General features: G+C 34.2%; 1 protein-coding gene across 12 annotated transcripts in view; it reads left to right on the forward strand.

Moving 5' to 3' along the window:
* Positions 1–13,586, forward strand: part of NBEA (neurobeachin) — a 684,640-nt gene that overhangs the window by 362,489 nt on the left and 308,565 nt on the right. For all 12 annotated transcript variants that reach the window (XM_023250717.2, XM_023250724.2, XM_011286341.4 and 9 more), the window contains 2 exons: positions 6,240–6,348; positions 9,827–9,993. In XM_023250717.2, coding sequence (XP_023106485.1) covers positions 6,240–6,348; positions 9,827–9,993 — 276 coding nt within the window. The remainder of the gene's footprint in view (positions 1–6,239; positions 6,349–9,826; positions 9,994–13,586) is intronic.

Below are 13,586 nucleotides of genomic sequence, written 5' to 3' on the forward strand. Positions count from 1 at the left end.
ATGGTCTTGCAGTTTGGTTTGTGAATTCGAGCCCCGCGTCAGGCTCTGTACTGACAGTTCAGAGCCTGGAGCCTCCTTCAGATTCTGTGTCTTCCTCTCTATCTGCCCCTCCCCCACTCAGACTCTGTCTCTCTCTCAAAAATAAATAAACATGGATTTTTTTTTTAATTATAGAGATTATATTTAAAATTCAGGATCTGTTCATCTCAAGTCAAAGACAAATAATTGAATTATAACAGATGGCCTAAAATTGGATTCTTCCTAGAATATCAGAACTTGCTCTTCTGATATCTGTTCCATTTGGAATAGAATACTTTCTTTTGTCTCCTGACTTCTTTCCTGTATCCATGACAACTCTATCTGCTTTAGAATAGGAATAAATAGGATTGAACAAATTACGTTTTGTTCTGTTTCTTTTGGAAAGTAGACTCACATTAGAAGATGAAGACCTATTCACTTCCTATTTTGTATAGATACTTGAGAAAGAAAATATCCTGTAACAGATACTCCTAAATTATCCAATATTTTTTATTTACCTCATTTTATTTACATTGTGCTAAATGTACCATAGAATTTCCTGGTATTAAGAAACTACCTTAAATTAAATTAAAACTCTACATTAAAATTCTATTTCTTCTTTGCCCCTCCTTCTCATATAACATACTCATGTATTCATTCAGTCATTTATTCATCTAGCCATATATTACTGGTGAGTCTATATTTCATAACAGGTACCTTGTCAGTGCAAGTTGGCTAGAGATGAATAAGCACTGTACCTCATTTTATGAACATCCCAGTCTTCTTAAAAAGAAAAGAAAGAAAAAGAAACAAAACAATGTGATTAATATTATAATGACAGCATCGAGAAATTGGGAGGCCTCTTAGCTTTATTGGGCGCAAGGGTTGGTAGGGTTTACAGGAAGAGATGGCACTTACAAAGGTCCTGAACTATCATTAAAAGATACTATAAAGATTTTTTTCTAGACCATAGAATAAGTATGTTAAAGAGGCAGTAGACAAGATTAGAAAAGTATACAGTCATCTATATATAGTAAGCTTGACTATTATCTTGTCTATTATAAGTAGGCATTGAAAAAATTTAAGAATAGATAGCACTGATGGACAAATGGAAAATGTATTAGATAGATTGAAGGTGGGGAGGCAGAAAAATGAGGGAGCCATTGTAATCCAAATGATAATGATTTATGTGAACTTAAGTAATGGCTTAAATTAAAGCAATGTTAGTGTATGAGTAAAACAGTTTAAAATATATTGAGGTAAAATCGACAAGACTTGGTGACTAGTTTACTGTGGGATGATCTTAAAGCCACATTTCAATGGATTGGAAAGTGAATAGGGGTGTTAAAGATTATTTCCTGTTGTGATGTTGATCTAGCTCCTAAGATCCAATATTTTGTGTTTGACACAATGTTGATATTTTTGGCCTACCTGCTAAATATAGTCAAATTTCAATGTTAAGCAACTTAAGACTTTGTTCCCTTGTTCAGAATGCTTAACTTTTTCCACACTATGTAAAACTTGTGGTGTAATTGTTCTTAATCTATAAAAAGGAGCATAGGAATTAAAACTCCCCCAAAGTCTACATTAATGTTGTCTAAGAAATATATAAATAATAAGTTGATTAATACCCAAGATTATACCATGATATCCTAAGGGAATATGTGTATCAGATGTGAAGAAAGAGTTACTTAATTTTCTTAAAATCTTTCATTTCAGGAGTCAGCCTCACATAACAAACCCAGACAGATTTGGGTTGTACATTGGTTCTGTTGCTGGAAGTTCCCTGGACTTAAACAAATTGCTTAACTTATTTAATTAGTTATTTATTTTGGTGCTTTCCACTATAAAATGGGACTAATAATATATCCAACTCATGGTTGTTTGGGGATTACCCAAAATAGTATATGAAAAGAACCAAGCATGTGTAAGGTGTTCAATAGAGTTCATTTCTTTCCTTGAAATTTTATTTTTGAGGGGGACATGTGTGGAGAAACCACATAGACAGTTCATATTCAGGAACAATATTGTGAAATAATAATTTTATACAAGAAAAGGAACTACGGGTTACTCAGTGATCTGAGGTTATGTTCTGCAAAGAATACTCACATCCTACATAGGGTGCACGCTTTGAAGCAACATGGGTCTTACAAGTGTTTTAGGAGTTCTCCAGTTCTGCTCCTCCTCCCTATAAACTGTTGTCTCAAAGAGCAGGAATGCTCTGTGAGCACATGCCTAAAGCAGTTGGTATTTTAAGCCTATGACAAGAAATTAAGTAGAGAATCTAGCCTGGAACATTCTGGATAAGCCAAGACCCATGAGAGGCTAATACGGTCCTAGTGATGAGTCCTCCTTGATATTACCAGGAATTAAAGGAAGCACTTACCGAAGATAGATCTGTTGTTCCCACTCATTAAGACTAGAAGTGAGATTTTAAAAAAAGGTCACTAAGTATATGAGAATGAAAACTACTGTATATGAGAATTATCAAGGAAAAAACAACAAACTTGCTATTTAGTTTATACAAAATTAAGTGAGGTTCAATCTGCCCCGTTCTGATTGAACTTGACAATTGAGCAAGAAAAAAATGATAATTCATTTCATTAATGAGCAGTGCAAGTAAAGAATGGCAATCTTGAGAATAGCACTGTTGTTAAAAATCTAAGTAAAAGGGGCACCTGAGCATCTCAGTAAGTTAAACATCTTGTTTGGGTCAAGATCTCGAGGTTCATGAGTTCAAGCTCCACATAGGGCTCTGCATGGACAGTGCAGAGCTGCGTGGGATTCTCTGTCCCTACCTCTCTCTGACCCTCCCCCACAGCACAAGCTCTTGCTCTCAAAAATAAATACAGTAAAATCTTGGTTTGCAAGCATAATTCATTCTGGAAACGTGTGTAATCCAAAGCACTCATATATCAAAGTAAATTTCCCCATAAGAAATAATGGGAACTCAGATGATTCATTCCACAACCCAAAAATATTCATATAGAAATGATTACAACACTGTAATATAATATAAAATAATAAAGAAAAAAAATATAAAGAAAAAATAAAACATTAACTTGCCCCTACCTTTGAAAATCTTTGTGACTGGTGTGAGAGAGAGGAGGGTTATTGTGTAGGATGACTTTCACTATCACTGATGGAATCACTGCTGTCTATTGGCTCAATGGAATCTTTTTCTGCATAGGGCCATTGTATACACTCACACAGATGTTTACCACAGTACAGTTTTAATAAACTCTTGTGATATACTGTATTTAATGTAACTGGCAATAAGGCAACAGAGGAAAGCGTCTATATCTGCAGGCAGCCTGACCTGGAATGAAGCAAAGCATTCTAAGCTTACTCTTATATGGAGCAGCAAGGACTGTCCCTAGATGTTTTGAAGTGACAAAAACTACACTAGTGCCGATTGTGGGCACCTTCCAACATTCTGAATAATCACTGATTTCTGCCAAACACCATGGCCTGAGACCAAACATCTGAGCATGGGACATAATTACCCACAATCCCTCAGCGAGAGAGGGAGAGAGAGAGGTAGAGAAGAACCATTGGTTCATTTATGATCATGATCATGTGACAGTTGGCATCACGTACTACTTGTATTGCCAGACATCACTCATTTATCAAGTTAAAATTTATTAGAAATGTTTGCTCATCTTGCGGAACACTGGTAGAACAAGTTACTCGCAATCCAAGGATTTACTCTAAATAAACATTTTTTTAAAAACTAGGTAGAGAAAAACTGGACCAGTGAATGAATGTCAGTGTTAGAACTGAATTTAGAAACAATTTTTAATGTTTATTTATTTTTGAGAGAGAGAGAGTTGCAGCACGAGCGGGGGAGGGGCAAAGAGAGAGGGAGACACAGAATCTGAAGCAGGCTCCAAGCCGTCAGCACAGATCACGATGCGAGGCTTGAACCCACAAACTGCAAGATCGTGACCTGAGCCAAAGTCAGACGTTCAACCAAATGAGCCACCCAGGCACCCCATTAGAACTAAATTTTAAAAGGACAATGGTAAAAGAACAGACATTAATTTGTAAGTTTGCCCTTTAAGAAAAACCGGAAAGACTTGAGTTAACTTCAAATATCCTATGATTATTTTTAACACAGTAATTGCTTACTGCAAAAGAAAAGAATGTAAAAAGACCTAATCCCTGTTCATAATTGGAAAAATGAAAAGAATTAATGTTAGAATGCCCACAATGGAGGAGAGCACTAGTAAACACAGAGGTTTTACTTCAAAAAATATTGTTGGTTAATGAAGATGCAATGCAAATATAAAATTAGGAGAATTATTTTTTTTAATTATGATCTGAAGCAAAGAACTTAATTTTTCTGAACCTTGGTTTCTTATGTTTAAAAATCAAAATAATATGTATCTCCAAGGTTTCTTGTGAGAATTGAGTATTATGTGTAAATTACCTATTTTATTACCTAGCTCTCAATAACTGGTTTGGTGACAGCTATTATGATCAATATCTTCTTCCTCCTCCTCTTCTCCTCCTTCTCCTCCTTCTTCTCTTCCTTCGTCATCATCATCATCATGATCGTCATGTGGCTTAAACAAACAACCATTTTTTAATCTCTCATTGTTCTCATTGACTGGGCTCAGCTAAGCTGTTCCTTTGCACCACTCTGTGGAGCTGTCTGGTACTGTAATCACTTGGGAGGCTGGCTCTGGGCTGGGAGTTCAACTAGGCCTGGGAGCCTAACGTCCTCTCTTCTCTTCCTTGAGGCTCTCCACGTAATATGAGCTTCACTCAGCATTGCAGCAGATTCTACAAGACAGGTTTCCAAGAAAGAAAGGCAAAAGCTTCAAGGCATCTTATACCCTAGGCTCAGAAGTTACAACACTTCACTTCTGCTATATATTCTGTTGGTCACAGGAAGTCACCAGGCATATCTAGGGGAGCAGAAACTCTTCATTTTTAAAGAAATATTTTTATTTTTATTTTTTTATTTTTATTTTTTTCCTTTTTACAACGTTTATTTATTTTTGGGACAGAGAGAGACAGAGCATGAACGGGGGGGAGGGGCAGAGAGAGAGGGAGACACAGAATCGGAAACAGGCTCCAGGCTCTGAGCCATCAGCCCAGAGCCCGACGCGGGGCTCGAACTCACGGACCGCGGGATCGTGACCTGGTTGAAGTCGGACGCTTAACCGACTGCGCCACCCAGGCGCCCCTAAAGAATTATTTTTAAATGTTTATTTACTTTGAGAGAGAGAGGGAGGTTGAAAATCCCAAGCAGGCTCCATGCTGTTAGCGCAGAGCCTGTTGTCAGGCTTGCTCTCATGAACTGAAACCATGAGGTCATGACCTGAGCTGAAATCAAGAGTTGAGTGCTTAACCAACTGAGCCACCCAGATGCCCCAACATTGCTCTTTTCCACGGAGCAATAACAGTATCACACTGCAAAAGAGTATGTGGGATGGGAGATATTGTTGCAACCATCTTTGGAAATAAGCTTTGCTCCATGCTATCAAATAAGTATGAAGAGGCCCCCTGTGCGCTCCCACTTAAGGAAGGATCTTCAGATATATTGCTAAGTGAGAAAAGCCAGGTATAGAAAAGACTGTGTAATATACTAATATTGGTGTAAGGATGTGGAAAAGAACATTTGTATTTTCTTACGTATTTTTAAAAGCCTCTGAAAACATATGCAAGAAACTGTCAACAGCAAGTGCCTGATGAGGTTGGAAATCAGGTCAAGAGGTAATATCGTGAGAGGCTTTTCACTATATGTCTTAAACTTTTTGAAAACAATTTGAATATTCAAATAACTTTGTTAAAAAGTTGAGTGCATAGGTTTCCTAATATATGATTATCTAGCTTTTGTGTGAAAGTTTACTTCCAAGATAGTAAAGTCTATTGTTTTAACCATTTCCTTCAAAGATAGGGCATTCTGTTGTTTTAACCATTTAAAATACTAATAAAAAACCTTGATTTTTTTTTTTGCATTAACTAATTTTATTGAATTAATTGAATCATTCATTCACAAGATACACTATTGAACAGAGGCATTGTTGTAACAGTTTTATGGTACATTTCTATATTTCAAATGTCTTTGAATTATAATTTTGACTGTTAATTTCATAATGTAACTAAATTTTATGCATAATTAATATTTCAAATACTGAAATTTGATTATTAAAAATTAGATTAACCAAAGATATTAGGAATAATAATTGCAAAGGTATCTTCCTTTTTAGATTACTATGCCACGCTATGAAGGACCATATAGTTCGTGTTGCAAATGAAGCTGAGTTTATTTTGAACAGACAGAGAGCTGAGGATGTACATAAACATGCAGAGTTTGAGGTAAGGGTTTGGTGGCAGATTAAATTCTGCTTCTCTGTTATAAGTCAGCTGTCTCTGATGGTAACCTTACATAAGTTTTTTTTACAGGAAAATTTCATTCAAATAATTTTGGTCCTTTTTTTTTAAGGCTTTAGTAAATACCAAACACAGAGCACTAATTTTCATCTCATTTACAACATGGAGAGATCCCTCTTACCTTGTGCCTAACCCTTTAGTAGACTGAAGTTTTTCTAAAGTACTCTTAAAGGCAAATAAAATTTTAGAATGCAATTACCTTAGTAATTTTTAAACTAGCAGAGTTTATACACTACTAAATGTGGGTTTAACAAGTGGTTATATAAAAATACTCAGTTTTTCCATGTATTCAGTAATTTATTATTTATCAATGTATCCATCTTTAGAGTGGCCAAAGATCATTGCAGTTCATGTTTTATTGTTATAATTGATATTTTATTGACAATTGAAGGATTGCTATTATGTGATATGCTTGCAGATCGATACGTATATCTGGGAATATATAATTTAAATTTAAATATGTAATTTTATAATATATAAATATATAAATTTAAATATATAATTTAAAAATCCTCACAAGTCCCATGACTAAAGAAAAAATTAAGTATCATTTCTATTTTATATGAAAAAACTAAAGTATATTGAAATACTGTATATTCCATACTAACAGGTTTTATATACAAATATTATTTTTATATTTCTAGCGTGTCAAATTATTTACCATTATTTGAATTTCCTCCATTCAGTATCCTGATTTCAGTGTTTTAAATTACAGCAATTACTTCATTCAATTTGCAAAACAAACTTGGTTTCAGAAATAATCAGGTGACTTGGTATTTGGCTTAGGTTGAACTGCCATTGGCCTTGAAAATAATAAATAACCATCCATTTATTTTCCTGATGCCACATGCGAACAAGTGTGGCGTGGCTAGAAATCAGAGCCCAAGATTTCAGTTTTGATGAGGTTTTTATCTCGGTAAACCAGCTCTCTTAGTCATGCGCATTGATGCCCTAGGTCTAGTAATCTCTGACCTCGCTGGCTGAAAAGCATGAGACAGAGAAATAGCTGTTGTCACTTCCATACTCTTAACCTCTGCTTCATTTGTCAGATGAGACAGCACACACTTGTCATGTGAGATCGCAACTACCTTATTTTGAAAAAAAAATACCAAATATTTTAAACTTTGATAAAAGCACGTGGACAATTGAGTGTATATCAAAGTGAAGCTTCATATCTCTTCAACAATAAATACCATTGGGCATTTATCAGGGGGTCCTGTTGTAATCTGGATGTCAAGAAAATTCTGAGTTATCTGTTCTTTGACAAATATGTTTAGATATAAGATATATCAGGACTTTAAACAAAATAAGAATATTCAATTAAGCATTGACTTCCGTTAGTAAATAAGATTTAGAAAATTAACTGAATTCCCTGCAAGATGAATTTTGAGGCATTCATATTTCTAGTAAGAAAATCTAGATGCTTTGTGGGGATATAAGAAGATCAATATTTGTCATGTGAAAACATTTAAAATAGATTCTCAAGCAGCTAGGTATCAGTAACAAGCTTTAACACATATTTAACGAAGGTGAAAATTAAGCTGAAGGCAGTGTTTCTCAGCCTTTTTTTCATTATTGCCCCCTAAGCAAGCCTTTTAGACCATTTTCACTCTAATCACCCCCTCTCCATAAAATTTTGTATCTACTAATATGCTGTATATCTGTTTATGTACTATATACACATCTGTGCTTTACACATAAAAAGAATACAATTTTTTCACACACACACCCCCCTCGCAATACCACTTTTCACCCCCTGGGGATGAGATCATTCCTATTGAGAATGCATGGCTAAGAGTGATAAGAGGCCATGAAGTGGATGTGAAGACTCAGTGTTTTTTAGAATTATGTAAACATAAAATAAAATACTACTGTAAATCAAATTGGAGAGTATTATCCTTGTTATTTAATGGATTATACTGTTTTTTTAACTAAAATGTTTGTTCTTTTTAGGTTAGAGCTGTCTTAGTAAATGCATTGATGTGTGTGTGTGTGTGTGTGTGTGTGTGTGTGTGTGTGTTTCACCATTTACCACTTTTAAGTTATAAAAAATTTCACAAAAGCCATGGCATTTTACTAGGCCTTTTTGGGGGAATTTCTCTCTCTCCCATATAAGCTTGTATTTAACAGATAAAGTATATTTAATTTGAGATGGGTACCTCATAGTTAAGTTTTTTTTTAGTTAACCATTGTAATTGTTAAGGAAGAAAAATGAAAATTTAATTTTGCTCTCCAATGAGCTAATGAAATATTAACCTCATTATGGAGGCAGATCATTGTACTAATTGGTGATTCCCTGTACAAAAAGATAAATTGGAAAATGAATTAATCCTCCTTAGATTACTGTAGGGTTATTTCTCTGAAAGAGATAACTTGTGGTAGTAGTGGATAGAATAGACAGACTGAAGGGATATGTTCAAATACCTTCCTTGAAACGGATTTTTACATAGTAAAGATGAATGTGAGCCAATTATATGTATTTTTTTTAGATGTGAGACTTTTTTTCTTCTAGTTATAAGACTCATATTACATACTTGGTAATGTTAAAATTTACAGTGAATCCACCCGATATAAAAATCACTATACAAAAAAAATCACACTCATAATTAAAGAGATGCTCATCTTCATCATCATATTGAACCTTTTTTATACACAGTGGGATTGATTAGCTTTGTTGCTAATGCCAGTGAACATGAATACAGTAGCCGACAGAACAACTGATTATTAGGAAAGATAAGAATAAGATAGTTGTTATCCTGAGAACCTTTGAACACATTAAATACTAGGATTGGGAAGGATTGTAGAGAAAAAGCTTACCTTATTATTTTACAAATATGAAACTGAGTATGATGATGAAATAAAACAATTTTCATAAAGTGTGAAATAAAATGCAAGCCTAAATTCCTAAATCACTGCTTTTCCTTGTACATCGCATTGCCATTTATGAGATGGAAATATTAATTAAATGGCAAGTTTTGGATCTCTATATAACTATCAGGAATGTAACTCTTTATTTTAAGTGCAATATATACTATATTGGTTAAAATAATAATTAGATTTACATTCTTAATAAACCATTATTCTAAAATGTTTTTTTTTTTTAATGTATTAGCAACAGACTCAGAATTTTGGGAGCCTTAAATGTCATTAATTGCTTTATATAACATCATCCAAATTATCTTCCATATACTTTATGTATAAACACATAGGACACATTTTTACCAATTTAAAAAGTAATTATAATGACTATATTCTTTAGAATAAATTTTCACAAGATTGGATTATCTGAGTTTTTAAAATTGAATTATTACCCTTTAACTGAAGGTTAGATAATATTCCTTACTTAGCCATAGCAGAAGTTATGCATTGTTAAACATTATGTACTGTTTGTATGTTTTTATAGTCTCAGTGTGCCCAGTATGCTGCTGATAGAAGAGAGGAAGAAAAGATGTGTGACCATCTTATAAGTGCCGCTAAACATCGAGATCACGTTACGGCAAACCAACTGAAACAGAAGATCCTCAATATTCTCACAAACAAGCATGGCGCTTGGGGAGCAGTTTCTCATAGGTGAGTAATAAGATTACAAGTAAATAATAATTCACAAGTTATTTATAATAGAAGTTTTAAAAACGTCTACAAACTTTAAAATTATCTAGAAAATATGATTTAAAGCATAAAAAATTGCTTGATTTTTTCCCTGATATTTTTAGTAATTCCTCTTTAGAATCCTTTGGAAGAAAAGCTAAACTTTTAACAGAAGCTCCAGTGGAAGTTATTTCTAATTTAATCCTAATACACAACATCATAAAAAAATTAGGCAAGTATTTTAGACTACTGTCTCTTACATGATGATGTGTGTTAATTCTAAGAAGTGGCTCTTTTTTTCATGTTTCAAGAGTCAACTCTTCCTACTTATTAAATTTATATCATTCTGAATTTTTCTTATAAACAGGTAATAATATAAACATTTACTGTGGAGAGTTAATACGCCCTTTTTAGAAATTTTTTTCCGTATTTTTCTATTCGGTCTTTCTTGCGATGGATTTTCATTGCAGATTAGGACATTTGTGATATTATAGTGTAAGTAAAACCAAAATTGGTTGTTTATGGATTACAGATGTTCTCCTTGCTAAAGTGTTGTGGTGTAAAATTATTTTCTTTATTTTCTCTACACAATGAAGTTTTCTAGAAAAATAATAATGAAGCAGATCACTATATTTAGATTGCTAATATTATTCATTTTTATATCTTCATTTTATTTGTTCCCATTAATTGCTTTTAAGTGTTTAGCAGAGTTTAGGGGTTGGTTAATTGTGGACAGGACACTACTAAGAAGAATTCTGATAGAAGCAATTCTATTAGTTAGGGAAGAACATCTAGAATATGACGAGGATAGTGTTTGATCATCTGACCTGGTATTTCAAGTGTAAGATAGATTTAGTAAATCTTTTTTTTATTTTTTTATTTTTTAATGTTTATTTTATTTTTGAGAGAGAGAGAGAGAGAGACATAGTGTGAGTGGGGGAGGAGCAGAGAGAGGTAGACACAGAATCTGAAGCAGGCTCCAGGCTCTGAGCTGTCAGCACCGAGCCTGATGCGGGGCTCGAACCTGCGAACCGTGGGATCGTGACCTGAGCCGAAGTCAGACACCCAACTGGCTGAGCCACCCAGGAGCCCCACCCTAGTAAATCTTTATTATTTTTGCATTTAAGGTAATACTAAGAACCTTACGTGAATTATTTCATTAAACCTTCATAACATCTCTACTTAGATTGATACTCAAACGTTTTCCATATTACATTGAGAAAACTGAAGCTTTCAGAGGTTACATAAAACTTACATAGTATCACACAGCTTATACAAAAAGAGACATTGTTCCAGTCAGGGTTCTCCAGAGAAACACAGAAACAGAACCAATGGGATATATGTGAGACACAGAGATATACGTATAGGTATAGGTATAGGTATAGGTATAGGTATAGGTATAGGTATAGGTATAGATATAGATATAGATATAGATATAGATATAGATATAGATATAGATATACAGATTTATTTTAAAGAATTGGCTCACATGATTGTCAAGGCTGGTAAATCTGAAATAACGTATTCCAGTCACTACGGCTTTCTCCTATTTTTTTAGGCTTTTGGGACATGCTTACTCTACTTAGAATGCTTTTTCCCAAACATTCTATGCAGCTAGCTCTCCTACTTTCTTCCAGTTTTAATTCAAATGGTACTTTCTCAAAGGAGTCTTCTGTAGCCACTCTGTCTAAAATTCTGCTTCTTCCCCCAACTATTTTATATTGTATTTTTCTGCTTTATTTTTCCTTTCCAACATTTATTTCTATCTTACGCATTATATCCTTTACTTATTTGTCACTTGTATTGTTTTGTGTCCCACCAGCATCCAATTCCATAAGGGAAGGGATTTTCTCTCTTTTGTCCACAGTAATATACCTAGCACCTAGAATAATGCCTGATACATGTAGATGTTAAATAAATATCCATTGACTAAGTTAATAAATGAATACTTAATGTATACCCTTTTTTACAGTGATACTGGGGATGAGTAGAAAAATAAATTAGTCTATTGTCTGGGACAATTTTATATTTTAAATGAAATTATTTTATTAAATGACAAAATGTACTTATCCTTGCATAAAACCAAAGTTCAATTCATCTGGGAATTAGGATGAACAATTCCTGTATCATTGGGTTATTTTAATGGTAAAATAAAACATGCAAAATACTTAACACGATGTCTAACGCAGAGTAGACTTCTCATATTTGTTAGTCTCTCTTCTTTTTTGGTAGCTCTTTGAAAAAGACTTTAAAAAGACTTATTTTTTTAGAGCAGTTTTAGGTTTACAACAGAGATCTCCCTTATATCCTCTCCCAACACACATGTGTACCCTCCCCCATAATCAAGGTCATTCATCCAAATTGTACATGTTACCAAGAATGAACCTACATTGACACATCATAATCACCCAGTCCATAGTCTACCTAAGGGTTCACTCTTGGCGTTGTATATTCTGTGGCTCAGGACAAATATGTGATGACATATATCCATCATTTTAATATCATACATAGTATTAAATTTTATTTATTTATTTATTTATTTGTTTTTTACATTTATTTATTTTTGAGAGACAGAGCATGAGCAGGGGAGGGGCAGAAAGAGAGGGAGACACAGAATCAGAAGCAGGCTCCAGGCTCCAAGCTGTCAGCACAGAGCCCGACGCGGGGCTCAAACCCACAAACCGTGAGATCAAGACCTGAGCCAAAGTCAGACACTCAACCTACTAAGCCATCCAGGCACCCCCATACATAGTATTTTAACTGCCCTAAAAATTCTGTGTTCTGCCTATTCATCTGTCTTTTCCCCACCCCTGGCAACCACTAATTTTTTTTTTAATTTTATCCACAGTTTTGCCTTCTCCAGAATGTCATATAGTTGAAATCATACAGTATGTAACCTTTTCAGACTGAATTCTTTTACTTAGTTACATGCAATTAAGGTTCCTCCATGTCCTTTCATGGCTTGATGGCTCATTTTCTTTTAGCACTGCATAGTATTCCATTGTCTGGATGTATTTATCCATTCACCCAGTGTATTTATCCATTCACCTACTAAAGAGCATCTTGTTTGTTTCCAAGTTTTGGCAGCTGTAAATAAAGCTGCTGTAAACATCCATGTACAGGTTTTTGTGTAGGCATTGGTTTTCAGCTCCTTTGGGTAAATACCAAAAGGCATGATGCTGGATGGTATGGTAAGAGTATGTTTAGTTTTACAAGAAACCACCGGAGTATCTTCAAAGTGGCTACAACAGTTTGCATTCTCAGCACCAATATATAAGAATTGCTATTGTTCTCCCTTCTTGCCAGCATTAGGTATTGTCAGAATTCCAGATTTTGGCCAATCAAATAGGTATATAGTGGTATCTCGTTTTGATATGCATATTCCTGATGACACATGATGTGGAACATCATGTCATGTGCTTATTTTCCATTTGTACATCTTTGGTGAGGTGTCTGTTAAGGATTTGGCCCATATTTTAATAAGGTTGTTTGTTTTCTTATTATTGAGTTCTAAGAATTCTTTGTATATTTTGCATAACAGTCCTCTATCAGATGTGTTTTTTGCAAATATTTTC

This window comes from Felis catus, chromosome A1, assembly GCF_018350175.1.
Source record: "Felis catus isolate Fca126 chromosome A1, F.catus_Fca126_mat1.0, whole genome shotgun sequence".
In the NCBI taxonomy this organism is placed as follows: domain Eukaryota; kingdom Metazoa; phylum Chordata; class Mammalia; order Carnivora; family Felidae; genus Felis; species Felis catus.